Consider the following 18,701-nt stretch of genomic DNA (forward strand, 5'->3'; position numbering starts at 1 on the left):
AAGTAAAATAATGTAGAATAGGTTAAAAGCAGACCATGTTTTGTAAAAGGGATTCAGGTGCATACCAGAATTTTAGGCATAAACAATTAAAGTGGATTAAAGCACTCTGTAACACTAGCACAACAAATTAGTTTAAAGTAAGTTGACTTTTTGTGGTTAAGAAAGTGACAGGAAAATGCACTGAAAAATGTGGCATGAAAGAATAACCCTTCAAGCAAATGAGGACAAATGCTAATTGTCGCAAGCAAATAAGAACAAATGGTTAATAAAAACCTGGTACTACCTAACCTTCACATAGGGATGGAAGGATCTGTCAGTTTTGGTTCTCTCAATTTCTCATGTTTCCGGTCTTAAATTCAGTTCTCCACATTTCAGCAGCCATTTGTAATTCATTTTTTTAAAAGAAAATCCTCATGAAAATTCACCAGCATTTTAATGCAAATTTCTTCTAAGTGTCCTGACTCCCATTCATGGTTGCACCACCACCATCATTACTATTATTATTCATTAATTGGACTATTGGCTGGATTATTACCAAAATCATTATTCCAGAAGTCACTAAATTGCCCAAACATAGGTTACAATGTATGCAATCAGCGGTTATGTCAGAGCTCCAAGATACAAGCCCAGACATTATCCTAACAGCTGACATGCCACCTGAACTCACCTTTTGAAGACCAGGACAGTCAAAGTCATTCGTGCAGTTGGTGTCCCGAGCCTTGGACTGGGCAATCAAGCCCAGTGAGAAAGCTGGATTTGCTTGCACTGGCACAGCCAGCATTGCATCCTTGAAGACAGGGTAGAGTTGATACGGCTGGCTCACTGTCCAGTCTCACCTGAGATAACTCCCTAGAGGTGGGGAATGCATCAATAATAGGAAGTGGTGGTGAAGTAATGTTAGGCAGATTCTCCTCTGTGCTTGGGCTATCCAACAGTACAGTGGTACTTCGGGTTACATACGCTTCAGGTTACATACGCTTCAGGTTACAGACTCCGCTAACCCAGAAATAGTGCTTCAGGTTAAGAACTTTGCTTCAGGATGAGAACAGAAATCGGGTTCCAGTGGCGCAGCGGCAGCAGGAGGCCCCATTAGCTAAAGTAGTGCTTCAGGTTAAGAACTGTTTCAGGTTAAGTACAGACCTCCGGAATGAATTAAGTACTTAACCCAAGGTACCAGTGTACTGAGGAGAGACTTCCTCCTGACAACCCACTCAGCATCATTTTATACACCTCTATCAAGCCCACACACTCAACCTGTCTTTACTCTAAATTAAAAAGTCCAAAATGCTTCAACACTTACACATTTGGGTTTCCCCTTTTCTGTACGTTTTCCAACTCTACAATATCATTTTGGAGGTGAAGCAATTAGAACCGTACACAGAGAAAAGAGCTCATGTGGTGGTTCAATGAAGAAACATAGGAATGGGTAGCAGGATTCAATGGATCAAGGCAATTTTAAAGGATTTTTTGTGATTTCCCTCCTCTCTTGTGCAGCACCCCGCCGCCATTATTCTGGAGGATTCCCATGATGTGAAGCTCACATCTGTCATCATTCTATTGCATCAGTGGAGGGACAGCAATTGGCTACAACTCTCTGTCTTTCCCCCCAGTTTTTAAAAATATGCTTTTTTGTTTTGTGCTTTAAAATATTCAATTCTTAAAAAATATCAGTTATATTAGCTTCATCAGATACTTTATTTAGAAGTGGAAGGGTGGTTACATATTCTGAGAAAATAAATCCAATTCAACAGTAGATACTTTTAAAATATTAAACAATATTTAAACAAACCCCTTAGGAATTCTGTGTTACTCTGTACCTAAAACAATGAGGAGATGGGGTTCCACTTGAAATTGAAGAGTAAGAATGCATGTTTTTGTTGTTGTAAATATTATGTTAGATAATCTTTATCTACAAAACTGGAATGGACTTTTTATGTTTTATCTTTAGAGCACGACAAGTTTCTTTTGCGTTTGGTGAAATTGTCTCAGGTCAAGTATTGTACAATGTTTTGAACTGGGTTTTCTTACCCATTGTTTAGAGATGAAAAGGGTGGAAAATAAACAAACTCCAAGAAATAACATTGTTCCTCATCACAGTGAAAACAGTTATTATACTACCTTTTAACTGTTTACAGTTTTCTTGGTTTTTATCATAAATCGGTAATGTTTATGTTTGACTTCTTTGAGTTATCTAATTCGGTGAAGCTCAGAATCTGTTAAAAAGAAAAAAGAGGAAATTTTAAAACTTCTTATGTAGGAACCATGAGCTAAAATACAAATTATGTATGAATTTTAAATATTTGGGACTGACACATTTTTTAAAAAAATCTAAATGCTTGTCTCCATTCCAAATAGTTTGACAGATAATGTATACATTGTATACACTTTTCTTTACTTAAACTCTTTTTTGTATTGCCTTAAAACATGGGTTATTTTGTCGTTCTAATTCTTTAGCACCATTTCCATGCAAAGCAGCAGATCGATTCTCAATAAACTATAGAGGCTACAATGAAGGAAGGCTACTATGGGTGAAGTCTGGCTTCGCTCAGGTCTGCCTCCAATTTATTTAAACCGGCTGCACTTGCATTGAGCAGCACAGTCCCACCTGCCCAACCCTGTATGTTTTGGCCTTGCCTGAAGGTAAGCAGGCACTTTGTGTATGTGACCTTGCTGTGGAGTTACTTAGTCATTGTATTCAGGGCCAGGGAAGAATTTGCCTGCATGCAAATTGGGCCTGTCTGGGGGATTTGCCTACCACTTTATAGCGACTGTCACAACTTGCTAGTGGAAAAAAAGGCATTGAGTTGGGCCCTTTGTCTAAGCGAGGTAGTTGGGAAGGAGCCCTACCCCACTATTGATAAGTATCAGGGCACCCCAGTAAGGGGGTCCAGGGGGAAGGTGTCTGTCTGAATGTCCAGACAGGCGCTAATGGGCCATAGAACTCCCCAAATGGCATACTGGAGGGATTGCCATTTATTTATTTATTTATTTATTTATTTATTTATTTATTTATTTATTTATTTATTTATTTATTTATTGGATTTATATACTGCCCTATACCCAGAGGTCTCAGGGCAGTTCACAGAAAAGATCAACATAAAACCCACAATATATATATAATCAAAATAAAAACAACAACCTAATAACCCCCCCCCCAAAGAGCCACAATTTCAAAAGGGCATATATGATGTGTGTAATGGAGGGATCCATAACCTAGGATTGACCCTGGTAAAATATCCAGCCAGCAATCGGGCTGGTTGATGCAGGATGCATACCCAGTGCCTATGCCAAAGCCTACTGACATCTGTAATCAATAAAGTTGCGGACATTTCAATCCCAAGGTGCGGTCTCATTCTTTTTTTACTGCTTCCTGCATCTCAGGTCCAGCAACCTTAGGCTCACTGCACCTGGGTCTCCAATGCCATGTTCATGCTAATGAAGGAAAAGGCAAGCAAAATTAAGTTTCCTCTATCTAGAATACACAGCTTGTACCTATGTTAATATCTCAGTGTGGATCATTATTTTCACACGGAAAGAATTCTGTTATACCTTTCACTGTGAGGACAGCTCCTTTGTAGCTGCCTATGGTGGCCATGTGTCCCACTTTATAGATGGCAGTCCTCTATTTGAAGACATCCTCATTTGAAGGGCTGTTTGGTACAAGTCTGGCTTAACGATAAAGACGCACAAGAAAGCCCTGAAGCTACCCATTAACATCTGTGTCGATAGATTAGCATATGCAAACCTGTAGTTTCTATTTTGGTGAGGTGATACATTTCCTCTTTTTCTTTTTGATGATGCAGAAGTGGGAGCAAAAATGCACAGCCTGTACTGACACAAGTGTCTGGCATTCAGGATACATTTAGGCTCACTGAATCAGACTGGTGTACACAAAGCGGGTAATGTGTGAGAGAGGTGGAGCCAGCATTCTTTCCCCCCCTCTGCCTCATGGGAAAGATTGATTATGATGATGCATGTGAGACAGAAGATCCAGTGCGCAGCGCTGCTATTCATCAAACACTGGGACACAGTCAAGTTGTCCAACTATGGTACATAAGCATTTGAATGGTTAGTACAATTTCCCTTCTGTAACATTGCCCCACCCCATCCCCATTCATACATTTTCCTGACATGAGTCCAGCTTTATTGAAAATAAGCCTATTAAAACAGATCTGGAAGGCTATAAACAGACAATAGGTATTGAGTTCACCACTACAGCGGCCAAAGGGAGCTGCTTCAGGGTGAGCTGAAAGCGGAGGCTGTAGTGAGTTCAAATTCTACCATACGTGGACTTCCATTCTTCCCCTTTTCAAGGGAAAGGGTCACAGTGGTAAAGGGCATGCTTTGCACAAAACAGGTCCCAGGTTCCATCCATCACATCTGAAGTTAAAAGAATTTGGTAGCAGCGACTCTGAAGAGCTGCTGCCGTTTGGACGAGATGGACAGTTTGACTTGGTATGAAGGCACTTTCTTATGTAACAGAAAAGTTTGGTGTTGTTGGTATGCTTCCATCCTCTGACATTAGTAGGGTTGCAGCAATTTACCCCGAACCTAAATTTGGCCCTAAATCTTTAATGCCCTGGGGAGCCCCATATCAAATTTGGCCCAGTTCATGCGACATCTGCATCCTGCTTCAGTGTGGCACACCATACTTACTGCACATCATATCACACCTGCTGACACTGTCATAGCCAATTGACATTTATAAAAAAAAAAAATCTTGTAGCTGCATATCGTCAAGAAAAACAACATTGTTTTAGGACCTCTTATCTCTTAGCTCCCAAATATCCTGTTTCTTCAAACTGCAGTAGCCAGGACCAATAGAAACCTCTTCCTGCCACTGGCTGACTTCATTTCCCAGAGTTAGCACAATCTCATCCGCTCTAAATAACTTCATCAAAACTCCTTTCTGGTCAGAGTGAAGCAATAATTATTATTGGTAATTATTAGCGATCAATAACCTAGATCACATTATGGCGAGTACTATTAAGGTAAGAAAGTGAATGCCTTTTTATTAGACTTTTTTCAGAATTGTTTTTTTTTTATTTCCTTTCTAAACACCAGTAAGGTAGAATTGGGCAACACCCCCGCAGCCACAATAGAGGACAAGTAGATTTCCTTTGTACTGCCTAGTAAATTTCCTTTTTCCTACTCCCTGTCCACAAGCCTTAAAAACTTGAAACTCAGAAAAACTTGGGTGTTTTTTTTAAATTCACCATTCCGTGCTCTGGATTATACTTGCAAAGCCCTATTGTGGGAAGAGCTTCTGAATTTTCTTGTTGTCTTCGTTTTAAAAACAAATTTTGGATATGTATCTGATTTGGACCTTGGACTGCTGTAAGGGAACGGGGGAGTAATTGTTGAGAAATTAAGTGATATGTTTTCAGGTGCTTTTAAACATTTCCTTTATTTATATGGAAGCAAACATATTTAAATAGAAATTTAAATTTTGCTCCCGCTTGGATAATGTTGATTTTGTTTTATAGACATTTTATCTAATATTCAACAGCTTTGTCAAATGTCACTGAAGTAATGATAGCAATTTAGTTAACTTTTTAGAATGCCTTTTTGGTTGTTGTTGTTTTTAATTTGAAGGTAATAAAAATTTGTCAAGGTTTATGACTTTAGCCTGAGCATTATTCTTAGCTACTTTTAGAACAAACCGTGCAAGGTGACAGTTTTGTGGAGGTTTCGATTATTTTGTTGTACATATAAATAAGCAGTTTGTGCCTCTGTAGTAAGAGGTTTTGTAGCTCATACTACATATTTGACAATAAGCTAATTGCGGAAGAAACAAACCCTGTGTAATTAACAGCCTGATGACAATGATATAGGATTTATATTGATGAACTCTCTTTATATGCCTACATACAGAGATCCACTATGAAATGAAGATCTTAAGTCTTTTAGGATTAGATTTACAGATGCATAGTTTGATCATGTCAAGACAAACAACTAGCTACAGATGGGATCTTTGATTGGGTCAACTTGTTTAAACTAAAAATAGCTTGTCAAGTCTGTTTACTGTCTCTACATTGTTGTTGCTTTAAAAAAACAACCACAATACACTAGTGAGTATTGTGTTTAAAGTTGATGACATACTTGCATGTCTTTTGGCATTCAGTTTGCTCTTGCTAGCTCCTATTAGTACTATATAGGACCAAACATGTTAACAATTTATCTAACAATGCAATTGGCATTTTATTAGTCAATACTTCTGCAAGTGTACTGTCACATTGTTCCTTTTCTTTCTTTCTTTCTTTCTTTCTTTCTTTCTTTCTTTCTTTCTTTCTTTCTTACAAAACTTTGGAGTTCGATACCTTAGAGAGGAAAAGTTCTTAATTCCTCAGTAAACATTTTATTTACAGCTGAAATTGCATATAAAATTACACACATTTGTGTGTTTTGGTTTTACTGATGGTGATGGGACTATGAGGAGAATTAAATGTCTTTCTGCGGGTTCAAAATTAATCTGTATTGTAAGAAGTATAACAAGCTATATTCTCAGTTTATGTGTGGTTGTTGTTGTTTTGTAAGATAACATGATGGTTGTTGCTTCTAAGAAAAGATGAGAATTCTAGTCAATTTGCATTTAAAAATACAACTTGATCTGTGTCCCAAAAAGTATGGGTATTCCAATTAATACTACTGTGCAATTAGCTTCTATTCACACTAATCTTACCTCAAAAACAAAATCAGTGTGTGTTGTGGTATTGCTTAATAGGCATTTTAAATAGCCCATTTCAGCACCTAATGCTCTATGTAGTCCTAGGTACTAAAGTGTCAATATGACATACAAATAATAAACATTGGCTTTATTAGTCAATATTGACATCAATTTATATAGGCATGCAAGCACATACATCATGCTTTAAATATGTGCAACCAGACTTTGTCATATGCGCATAAAATAAATTAAGTCCTGAACCACGGATCCTGAAGTAGTTTCATCCATTTCCACCAGGCTTTAGTGAGACTTTTTGCAAACAGTCTGCAAACTGCAGTCTTGCTAACATAATCACTACAGCCATAAAGCCTGGAGTGGGAGTCATATGTATTTAGTGTTTTTGAAGAATATTAACCCCAGTTGCTTTTAATAAGGGTGCAAACTGCTTTGTAGCAGAAGGTTATGAAATGGTAATAGTTTTGTGGTGGGGATGTTTTGCCATAATTCGGTATGATTTATATTCCATTTATTATATCTTATTCCCGTATCCTTATTTAGATCAATTGGATGTTCTCATTGCCATCTTTACAAGCCAATTTAAAATGTTGGTACAAACGGGGGAGTTTTTGTCTGGTTATCAAACTGGGAAGCTTACAGGCCCTTTTGTTATTCTAACACTAATTGCAAGCAGAAGATTAGTATAGTGTACAGATGGCATATATAAACCCAGTGACTGTAGACACCTTATAATCTGTAAAAGGAACACAAAGTAATACACATCAAGCTTCCATTTTTATTTAGCATAGAAGTCAATATTGCTAGTTGATTAGAGTAAAAATCATTATGCTGATGTTTCTTTTTCCTTATTCAAAAATGGTGGGATAAAGGTTAAAAAAAAATGCCTGCCTTCAATTGGATTTTTTCCCCATCAGCAGGCTGTGCTTCCCTTGGCAGATGCATTTACAGTTTTGTAATAAAACATATTTTAATGAGTACTGCATTTTCTGAAATGGCATACTGCATACATTTGTGGCTAGCTGTCTCAGTTTAAGCCACCCAATATACCTTGGACCATGTAAATAGCCAGCTTTTAATTGCTAGTTTCCTTTTTTGTGGTTGGTTAGGACGCTCTGCTATTTGAGATAAAATGTCTATGTAATTAGAATAGTAATGTTTGAAGTTTCAATAGCCGTTAGAGTTATCTAATTTGATTTCTGCATAATTCCTTTGCTGACAATATCAGTTTATGTAATTCAATCTCAATTACAATAGCAACATTTGTTTATTTCTAGTATAAAAAAGAATGTCCTGTATTTCTTAGATTATATAGCTAATTCAATTAAGGAAGATTGGCCCATTCAGAGAATGGAAAACATTTCTATGAGAAGGTAGGTTTGATTACAATGCAGTAGAAGTCAGCTGTATGCAATTCTTTTTATTTCTCATCCCTTATTTTTGCTAACATCATTGTAGACCGTTTGCATGAAAACCGGAATAAAAGGTTTTCACTCCTTTGCTGTGTAGCTCGTCAGATAGCTTATGCATATCCTTAACTCTCATCTGGTAAATGGAAGTCCAATTAAAATGCATGAACACAATGGAGAATAGCTAGTAAAGCTTAAGTGTCGTTGAAATATATGGGACTGAGGCACATGGTTAAGAGGCATGTCTTTTTAATGTTCTCTGTACTGTACCACTTGGTAAGGTCTTGGACACCCTGGAACTAATGAGCCTTTGTGATGCAAATAAGTATAAGAAGAATTTTGTTTCATTTAGTTTAACAGTATGCTTTGACACTGTGGCAATCCATAGTGTGGTCCTGAGTTCTTTTTAAAATAAGTATCAGGACCATAGTTGTTTCTCGCTTAGAGATAAAAAAAGCAATCAATAATGCACTTGGATCAGGGCCAGATTTAGGTCTGATGAGGCCCTAAGCTACTGAAGGTAATGGAGCCCTTTCTATGTCCAGCTGTCCTTTGTCAACAACAAATTGTCTCTGTTTTTTGTGTTGAATATATGTTATATGGTAATTTATGGACCTAATAGGTATCGAAAGCCATTTACACATAACAAAATATGAATTTTATCAAAGTAATTGTTGAACTGAAATACAATTAAGAAGAAGTATATTAATAGTGCAATACAATTAAGAAGTAGTATATTAATACTGAAATAATTATTAAGCTCTAACTTAAAAAAACCCCTTTACATTTTTTGGGGGCCCCCAAGAGAGTGGGGCCCTAAGCTATAGCTTGTTTAGCTTATACGTAAATCCCTCACTGCACTTGATGTATGTAGCAGGAATGAATTTTATTTATAGCGTACTAAATCTTAACTCTTTTTAAGGCACTCTTAGCCAGTGTTCCATAAGCACATGAGGTGGGGAAGTGGGGATGAATGCCCCAGCTCTAGATCGCTGTTCTCATTGCCTCTCAACTTTGGAAGGAGACTATATGCAGCAGGGGTATTTTTGTATCGGAGAAGGTACTCCACATTCCAAAAATCTGGGAAATCAGGGTCCCAAAACATGTGGGGAGCCTCCATGTACACAAAATGATCCCTGGTACAAAGGTTTGCATTCCACGACTTGGAAGGTGAGGAGGATAGTGCTGGTGGGGAATAGAGTTAGCCTGCTCATCTCCGCTTCTACACTCTTATCTTTGCTGAGCACCCAATAACAAAGCCTAAGAGGGCTTATTCTTGATTAGACTAAGGATGAATTTGATCCAGATATTTGGCTTTCAGGCGAATGAGAGTCTCCAAGTACAGAGCAGACGATAAAAAAATGCCTAGTGCTTGGTTTATTTTCCAACAGAGTCATATTTACACAGAATGCTTTTTAAGAGGTGTGTGAGATTCAACGAGATTTAGCAAACACAGGATTAAATTTATCAGTCAGAGGAGAGACGTGGATCTGAAAAGCAATGCAAGGGCTCTAAAAAATGTTGAGGAAAATAATAATTCTTAAAAAACCTACAAATATCCCAATGTTGGATTGTACAAAACTACAATCCAATGTTGTATCTCTTACAAATAAACATGAATGATGAACAGAGTCAAGCAGAAGAATCCAAACTCCCGATCCGACATGCTGGAGGAAGATCGGATGGAACAGAGGAGTACTTCAGCCCTGCTTGGCTCCACCATCATCCACAGGCAGAGATGCCCCAACAATGAGAAGCACCCCAATGCCCTCCCCAAAAGCTGGCAGCAGCAACCAGTATAAACCCCCCAAATGGGATGGGGAGGAGGCAGAGCAGGGCTATTGTATGAACTGCTAGGTCCTGAGCCAGTTCTGCTGCCAACCCATTCTTCTTTGTTGTGCCACCCTGTGAAAAGCTTGCAGAAAACTAGTTCAGTGTGGTAAAAGCTGCAGAGGAAAGAGAATCTTAGTCATAGTCCACTAGAATAATGGTTTGAGTTTTCTCATATTTCTGTTGGGAACGAGCCTGACCCCTGATGTGCTGTCTTCTCTTCCCTACAGCCTCAAGTATAAGTCAATCCCAGTTATATATACTTTGGTGCTAAAGAGTCTTATATGGAGTTGTAAGCAGTAGAACAGCGCGGACTTAGCAAACAGGCAAAAGGGTATAGCTCTTATCCATTGATATGGCCCCCCAGAAAGATACACATACAGCTGAGACAATGCAGTGTTGCATCCATAGAAGGTGGCGTGAGGATCAGTGGCCTTTTGACACCTTTCGTTTTCCTCTCATCCTTTCAACTCCCCCCACCCCATGTTCCTGTGGTTGGTTACTAGTGTATTTTGGTTACATTCCCACCCAAACTTGTTACCCAGCTCTTCCTACATGCTCTCTTCGTTATGCAGCCCAAATACATAGTTTATTACAGTAGTCAATGGGAGAGGAGTCATAAAGGCACTCCTGTTGGATCATGCCGCCACACTCTGGGTGGCTTTCCAGTAGCTAGGCTGTGCGCATGTTGCAGACATGCTGTTTTCTCTGTTAATAAACCAGACCTGAATTTTTAGGGGGGGGGATACATTTGTTTGTTTGTTTGTTTACTTGTAAAGATAGCATTTACTGTGCTACCAAGAACCATTTTTAGAGCAAGCTTCTCCTTCTTTGCTACCTAGCTAGCTAATTTAACAAGTCTCCACCTGTACTAGATGACGTATTTATTATTTATTTCACAAAAATTATATACTTGATTGTAAAAATTAAAAAATCCTCAAAGTAGTTTGCAACAGCATATAATCAGCACAGCTTAAAAGAGACAACAAACTATTCCCACAACAGCCCCTGGAGTGCTGTGATGGTAGAAACCACCACCCCCAGCCCCACCACTATTTAGTGTTTCATCCTGAGGTCAGCTCAGGTGAGTGACAAGTGGAAGGGTCTGTATTTGTTATAGAGACTTAACTAGAACATGCCCCGATTTTATTAGGCAACATCGTGATGGAGTGAATTCCTAAAGTATTGTGGTGGGTTACTTTTCCCCTAGCAGGGCTACTATGCCTTTGAAAGCTGTGTAACAGGCAGCAGAGTACAAGGCAAAGCTTTACTCATCACTACATTCTCCAGCTGGGCATGAGAACAACTTTTCTGCTATGGAAAGAGCTCTCTATTCCATAGGACTTGTCTTGGGACAAAAATATGGCAGTTCCACATAGGAATAGATGGTTTCCCACTAGTCCCTGCTGCTAGAAGACTTGCTGGTGGTCTAGTGGGTGAGGTACACCCTGTGCCTCTCTAGTGCTGCAGAGTTGACCAATTGCCAGTGGATAGCAGCTGCAACAGATGGTTCCTGTGACTACATGTTTATTAGGGGTTGGTGAGTAAATATTTGAGAAAGGTACTGCTAGCTAGGCGCTTTCTCATTCTGCATGTCTTCAACCAGGCCTTTGGCTGATTGACACCTGATGCCCTTTTAAATGTATTGTGGAAGAGTGAGGTTATTGGTTTGTTTCTGTTCTTATTTCTGTTGTGTATTTTGTGTTTTTCATTTTGTAATTTTATGTTGTGAACCACCCTGAGATCTAGAGAAATAGGGCGGTATACAAATTTAATTCCAGTTCCTCACTCTTCCATTGGATGTGCAATCAACTGATGTTTCACAGTGGCTAAGCCCAAAGCAAGACATTGGTGAAATAGGCCTTTGCTCAGAACACAAGTATTACTCATCTACATTGGTTTCTCTGTTTATTGTGGTTAACCTTGTTTAACCAAAGCTCCCTGTCACCAATGTTCTCTAGACACCAGTGTGGGAGGTGGCGGGGGGATAAAGAAAGTCATGTACGTGCTGTGATCCTTTGCTGGCTTCGCAATACTGCTGGATCTATGGCATGATTGGCCACATTCGGATCCCTACTACACTATCACAATTTCACTATGCTATCATAACTTTTAGTTATGTCAGCATAGGGAGATTTGCGTGCACAGTTAGTGTGACTTTAGGATAGAATTACACCATTAGACAGGTGGACTCATGAGCACGTAGCACATGTCTTGGCTTGCTTTTGTGAGTCATTCAGACCTCTTTGTTCCACAGGAACAAATGGTCCCTGTTTGGGGCTTAAGCAAGTCTGGGGTGCCTGTTTGGTATCAGGGGAGGAAAGAGAGAGCAGAAAAGGGCTCATGCATGGGTGACCCTACTCTGGATTGTCTTCTCAATGTCTACTGCATTTCCAGTAAACAATTCTTATAGAATGCTGTTCATCCACATTGCTAGTATTTATGTTCATTGATGTAGTTTTGGCCTTGGACAATAGAAGATGCCAAAATAAGAAAGGTAATTCCTTACTATGAGTTGAGCTCCAGGTAGCAAGAATTGCATTCTAGTGATTGTTAAAAACATAGCAGGCTCCCCTTACTAACAAACACTCTTTTATATCCTCCTTGTTCCTTGTCATATAATAGATAACATAAAAAATTTCAAAATAGAATTTATATGCAGTGTATAGTCTACACTTCCTACATAACAAGGTGGGAGCAGAACCATAACTTATTATATCTAGGGAGCACTAAACTTGTGAACATAACAAAAGTTCTTTCTGAACCATTAGACTCTAAACGTTTCGAGGCTGCATAAATCCTTTGTTCCATCTTGGCTGTTTTTCTCTCTTTTATTTCAAAATTGGGAAGTTTTTTCTTACTTTTTATTGAATACTTCACTTAAAAAGTTTATTTATATAACAAAAGTTGCAGAAAGGTCCCAGCATTGGAAATTGATGGAAGTTAAATAGGTAACAATAGTCTGTTACTGCAGAACCAGGACCCAGTACAGCCAATCTTAAACATTCTTAGTTCAATGACTTATTTCCATGAGAGAATTATGTGTCCTCCTTTCTAATTCTGCAGGATATAAAAATCTCTGGCCAGATTATTCTCCCAATCAAACAAATGGCATCCTTCGTTTTCTCCAAGCTATTGTGCTGTGTTGTGTCAAAAATCTAAGGGCAATGGCTAGCAACACACAATACTGTGAACAATCCACCCTAGTGTAGCTGTTGCCCATCAGTTCTGTAACCCCCATTTCATTGGGCTTTTTCATGAACCACACTGAGGTGCATGTAGATTTCATGGTAGCAGCACTCAGATTACATTCCCATGTCTTTGCTGTCTTAGATCTTCTCTTAAACTTCTAGACGCTGCTAAACAAACAGCTATTCTCTTGAAGAAACAGTGCTAAAAGAAGCATGATTAATGAGACTAATTTGATTAAAAGTGCATCTTGATTGAGTTATTAAGCATGTTCAGACAAATGGAATTTGAATGCTATCCCCCAAGGGAAATGTAATAGTTTTAAAGGGTCAAATTTGTTTCTTAAAAATTGCATTCATAAGGTAGGATGAAGGCCAAAACTTCCTATTCCCCTTTAATATAGACCAGCTGCAAATCTGGGTCTACTTAAGTATGTACTACACTATATAGCTTAAGGTTAACAGCAATTCAGTCACGCAGCGATAAAGACAGCTTAACATGTGTACTTGTGAGCAGTGGCGGACTTCAGGCTCTCAAATTTCAACGATGCCCTGTGTGACGCTAAAATTTGACACTCCTCCTCACCTCTGATGCTCCATTCTACGGCCTTGTTTTGGTGCTCTTTGTAGTGCAGCACCCAGTGTGACTACACCAGTTGCACTACCCTAAAACTGCCTCTGTTGTGAGAGGAAAAGATGCTTTAGAGTAACATCATTAATGAAGACTCAGTACTAATGGTAGCTGTAAATAATTGCCCAGAATTGAACATATGTACTGCTGCACCCAGTGCAATGTTACAAGGCAACATTATTTGAGGGCAAAAGCGGATAAACCAGCATAAATTATTCTTATAGCACATGAGTTGCCAGTGTGGTGCACACAGGTGCACAGTCACCTGAACAGACTTTGTGGAATGGGACAGAGTCCCATTCCTTCTGTCCCTCCCCTTGGCTGAAATTAGGCTTGAAAGAAGTCTTCCATTAGCTATGTTGGAAAGCTTTGTTGAAACTCAATTGCAACAGAGGAGGGGTGACCACGAGGGTCCCAACTGCAGAGGTAACATGTCACTTCCCAGGTACAACCCCTCCTTGCTATAATTAGGCTTGTGAAAGCCTTCTACTGGCTCTTTGAGGGGGGTGATCTTCCAGGAGTTTGCATCTGTGGAGAGATGGTTAATTCTTACTAGTTGTACCATCTTTATTATGCCTGTTGGGGGGGGGGGGGGAGAAGCAATAACACTTTTTCCAAGCCTAATTTCTGGTTTGGGAGAGTGAGTGTGCATGGCTAAACTGTCCATGGCAATACAAAATGGGCTCAAAAACTTTGGGCACTCCATTACAGTGTTTGTGCTGGGGAATATGCTTCCATTCCTAGCCAGTTTTCCAGAATGCCTTGAGTAATTTATCCACTTCCTGCTTTCTGCAATTCCAAAGGACAGGGGGTGTCTAGATACAGTGGTGCCTTCGTTCTCAAACTTAATCTGTTCCGGGCATCCATTCCAAAACCAAGGCACACTTGCCCATAGAAAGTAATGCAAAATGGATTAATCCATTCCAGACTTTTAAAAACAATCCCTAAAACAGCAATTTAACAAAAATTTTCCTATCTAACAAGACCATTGATCCATAAATCGAAAGCAATAAGCAATGTACTGCAGTCACACAATCAATCAGTGAGTAGCTGAACTAGGTTCCACACAGTCGCAAAAACGAAACAAAAAGAGCCGCAAAAACAAAAATGTAAAATAGATAGCACTCAAAACGAAAGTGTAACACTCGAAACGGAGCACATTCAACTTCTGAAAAAAGTTTGCAAACTGGAATACTTACTTCCAGGTTTGCAGTGTTTGGGTTCCAAGTTGTTTTAGTACCAAGGCGTTTGAGAACGAAAGTACCACTGTACATTCATAACCTGAGACATTACATAATCCAGTCTAGGTTTTGCTATTTATGTATTAGGCCTTGGAATGAGTTATTTATCAGAACTGTAAAATGCCCATTAATCTTTGGATGAAGGGTGGTATATAAATTTTATTATAATAAGAATAAATCTGTTTGAGCATAAATACTGATAAGTCTTGTAGTGCATTTAGTAAACCTTATTGTGGCATATTTTTTGGGACTAGAGTAGGCTTCCTCAGTGTTTGTTGACTTTGCTGCAAAACAAATTAATACAGCTGTGCCTCTGGAAGTTGTATGAGCCAAGGGTCTCTGTGATTCGGGCGCCTGCATTTTGTAGAGACTTTGATCCACGCATAGTTTGTTTGCACATCAGTTCAGAGGAATACATGGAGCTTGCAGAGAGGCCAGCAAGCTCGATTCTGCTTTGCTCATGTGCATGTGGACACAGGATTCCAAGTAGGAAAATAGCAAGCACCGCCTGTTTCCCTATGTTGTTTGCCTTCGTTCTCCTTTGGTTTTCCATCCATCTTTGACTGAGTGTTTTGACTGGGTGTCCGGTTGCTCACTACATTTTGCTGCTTTTCAAGAATGTACAGCTATGCTCTATCACTCTCAGAAATATTCTGATCAGAGTCTTAAAGTGGTACAGAAAGGCAACATGAAGATTTGGTGCCTAATTACAGTCCTTAAATTGAGGGCGGGAAGGAGGGTGAAAGTAAGGGCAAAAAAGACTCTTGAGTAGCATTCTAAACAATGGGCCGTCACTGGAATGCTGAATGGAAACATCTCATCCTTTTTTATTAGACAGAAAGCAAACAATGCTATGGAATTTGAACAATGCTGTAAAGGTTTGTCGTAAACAAGATACTGTTCTTCATAGGAATTTGCCATTCTTGAGAATATATATGTATATACCATATATGTGTGTATGTGTGTATGTGTGTTTATTGCTGTGATAAACAATAAATACGCTGCCACAGCACTTATGATGATAATGAGCCCGTAGACAGATACTTCCTGCCTCCATTTCCTATTCTGATAGCTCACCAGATCAGGGAGTACCAATAGAGGAAGTTCTTTGAATTGGAACTTCCTCTTCACTAATATCAGGCTGTATTCCTAACCCCACATACCTGAGAGTAAGCATCAATGAATTCAACAGGACTTACTTTTGAGTAGACATAGTTACGATTATCTTGTAATTCATTGAAAGGCTGTTCAGAAAGGTCCAAAATAAACTTCTCACTTCTTTAGATTTAGAGCACAAAACTGGAAACTTTTGTTGATCCATAGCAATTTTTAAAAATCATTATTAACTGATTTAGAACCAGCTTTTAGGGCACAGCTGCCCTCCCAAGGAAAAACAAACATAGAAAAATATCCCACTAAAAACCACATAAAGGTAAAGGTAAAGGGACCTCTGACCAAAACTGAGCAGCAGTAATTAATACGATAATGGTTATTGATTAGAACAGTTAATAAAGAAAAGTAGCAATTAATTAAAAGCTAATAATGATAAAAAACATTTATTAAACGTTCCCAAAAATAGAGCCATGTGTATTACTTGAGGAAGAGACTTCCACAGACTTGGGGGCCTAGAACAATGTACAATGACTAATCTTTTACTGATGTTGTATATGATTATGTTTATAAAATGCTTTTTGCTTCTGTAGTTTGGTATTAATGTATTTAGAGACATTATGTTAAATTCAGTATTAGTGCTGCTCAGAGTAAACCCACTGAAATTATTGGAAATTACTAATTTAGGCCCATTAATGACACTGGGTTTACTCTGAGGACTAACATTGGCTACAACCCACTTTTATTTTTATTTCCTGAGAGAAAGAAATATGAAAAACATTTACACTTAGGAAAAAAGCAGTAAACTCGGATTCTGTAAAGTGAACGCAATATTTGTTACTAAATGTGCTCATGTCTGGTGTACTTGTCTGCACCACAGAACAAGGAATTCAGCTTGATTGTGTCTAAATTTGGCACTTGGTGAGGATAAAACCAAATTAGAAAGTGGTTCTTCATTAAACTTCTTTATTTTCAAGTTAGATATAACTCCGTTTTAGTGGCTGATGGGCTGAGCAATTTTTATGGTGTTTTTAATTATGCTGTTTGTGTAATATAAAATATTTTAATGCTTTTATTTAATATACATTATGGTCTTGTATTTTTTTTTGTTCAACATCTGATGAGCATTTTTGGCGAAGAGTAGTATAGAAATTTGCTGTTAAATAAAGAAGAAAAGAAAATCCACTAGTTTGAGATCAAATCATGAAGATACATTTATTTAGACAGCACAACAAATAGAGATCAGAGTCATGTCAAAATGTTTGTAATTCTCAATGCACCGGGCTTAAGGTCATGTTGGTAACCTCAAGTATGTTCCAGGAAAGTATATACCAACCTCAGCCCACTTTAAACTGGTGGTAAGTACTTTCATGACCAATATATGCCTGACTATATCACCTGACTGGTTTTTTAAATGAGTTGTAGTTTGTCATATACATTGTTAGTCATGCTCATAGTATCCCCATTAATGGGCATGACGAATAATTTCAATGGGTCTACTCTCAGAAAAGTTTGGTTACATACATGCCATAATTTGGAAAACATTCCCAGGATCACTTTAAATTTCCCTCTGGGACTTAACTGTTAGTAACCTGTTGCACATAGCAGTAGTCATGGTATTGAAATGTGACTGCGTAGTCTGCACAGAAACTGGGGTTGCCTTTAATGTTGTTTATAACAGTTGGGCAGAACTTGTCAGGTGAAGGTTAATTGCACTCCAGTTAAAGCAGTTCTCTGCACAGATGGGTTATCAGGACTGAACACTCATTACAAGATTAATCTCATTTCCGACAAGACTTCCCTTTCCTTCAACTGATTTTGCTCAGGCATTGGACCTGTCATCAGCCGTTAAGAGAAGGGTGGATTACCTCTGGGATATTTAATGCTTGTGTGCCATGAAACAATACAAAATGTGTGTCATATCGGCAAAGAACATCTTTAGGAGACAGCACATTTTCATAGCATTGTGAAGGTCGAGATTCATAAACAACTGAAACAATTGCAGTGCTTTGAATTAGCTCTTTTAATGAACCCAGGTTTAAGCAGATTCATCTTGAGATCTCCTTTCAGATGTCAGTGCTGTTCCAAACAGATTGTGGATTTATGAGTTTTGCTCAAAATATTTTGCCCTGATAGCTCACAAAAACCATCGAACTATCCATTTTTGGAAAATGGAAAGCAGGACAGTTTCCGTTAAAAGTTGTTTTGGCCAGAAGCAGTTGTATAAATATGGAAATGTAAGGATGCCCAAGTTCATGCAAGCATGATTAAAAGGCACAGGAGCAACACTTGGGGAAATCACACTCTGAAGATCTAAAGGAGCCTCTACATTATCTTGCACACCTGCTTCTTGAGTTTTATTTTCAAACTAGGTAGGCTTCTGTTTTCTCCACAGAATATATATTCTCTGAATATATAATCCAAAAGTAATATTGGCCAGAAAAGTAATGAGTAAAATATACAAAACAAAATCTCTCTCTCTCTCTCTCTCTCTCTCTCTCTCTCTCTCTCTCTCTCTGTGTGTGTGTGTGTGTGTGTTTGTGAAAAACAGGTATCACCCAAACTGCACATGATCAGGATTTAATCCGTTAACATTTGCTGTTTTTTTAT

The 18,701-nt window shown here is 38.5% G+C and overlaps 1 protein-coding gene across 11 annotated transcripts in view; it reads left to right on the forward strand.

Annotated features, from left to right (window-relative positions):
- The window catches only part of ERG (ETS transcription factor ERG), a 111,244-nt gene that overhangs the window by 62,251 nt on the left and 30,292 nt on the right, over nt 1-18,701 (forward strand). For 2 of the 11 annotated variants that reach the window (XM_083500213.1, XM_083500214.1), the window contains exon 1: nt 4,800-4,991. The exons of 5 other annotated variants lie outside the window; for them this stretch is intronic. In XM_083500213.1, coding sequence (XP_083356339.1) covers nt 4,974-4,991 — 18 coding nt within the window. In that variant the 5' untranslated portion in view covers nt 4,800-4,973. Of the gene's footprint in view, nt 1-4,799; nt 4,992-5,177; nt 5,388-18,701 lie in introns of those variants that run through there. 4 more of the 11 variants (XM_083500216.1, XM_083500206.1, XM_083500207.1 and 1 more) reach the window with 3 other exon arrangements.

Source organism: Podarcis liolepis, assembly GCF_965112155.1.
Source record: "Podarcis liolepis genome assembly, chromosome: 4".
Taxonomy (NCBI): domain Eukaryota; kingdom Metazoa; phylum Chordata; class Lepidosauria; order Squamata; family Lacertidae; genus Podarcis; species Podarcis liolepis.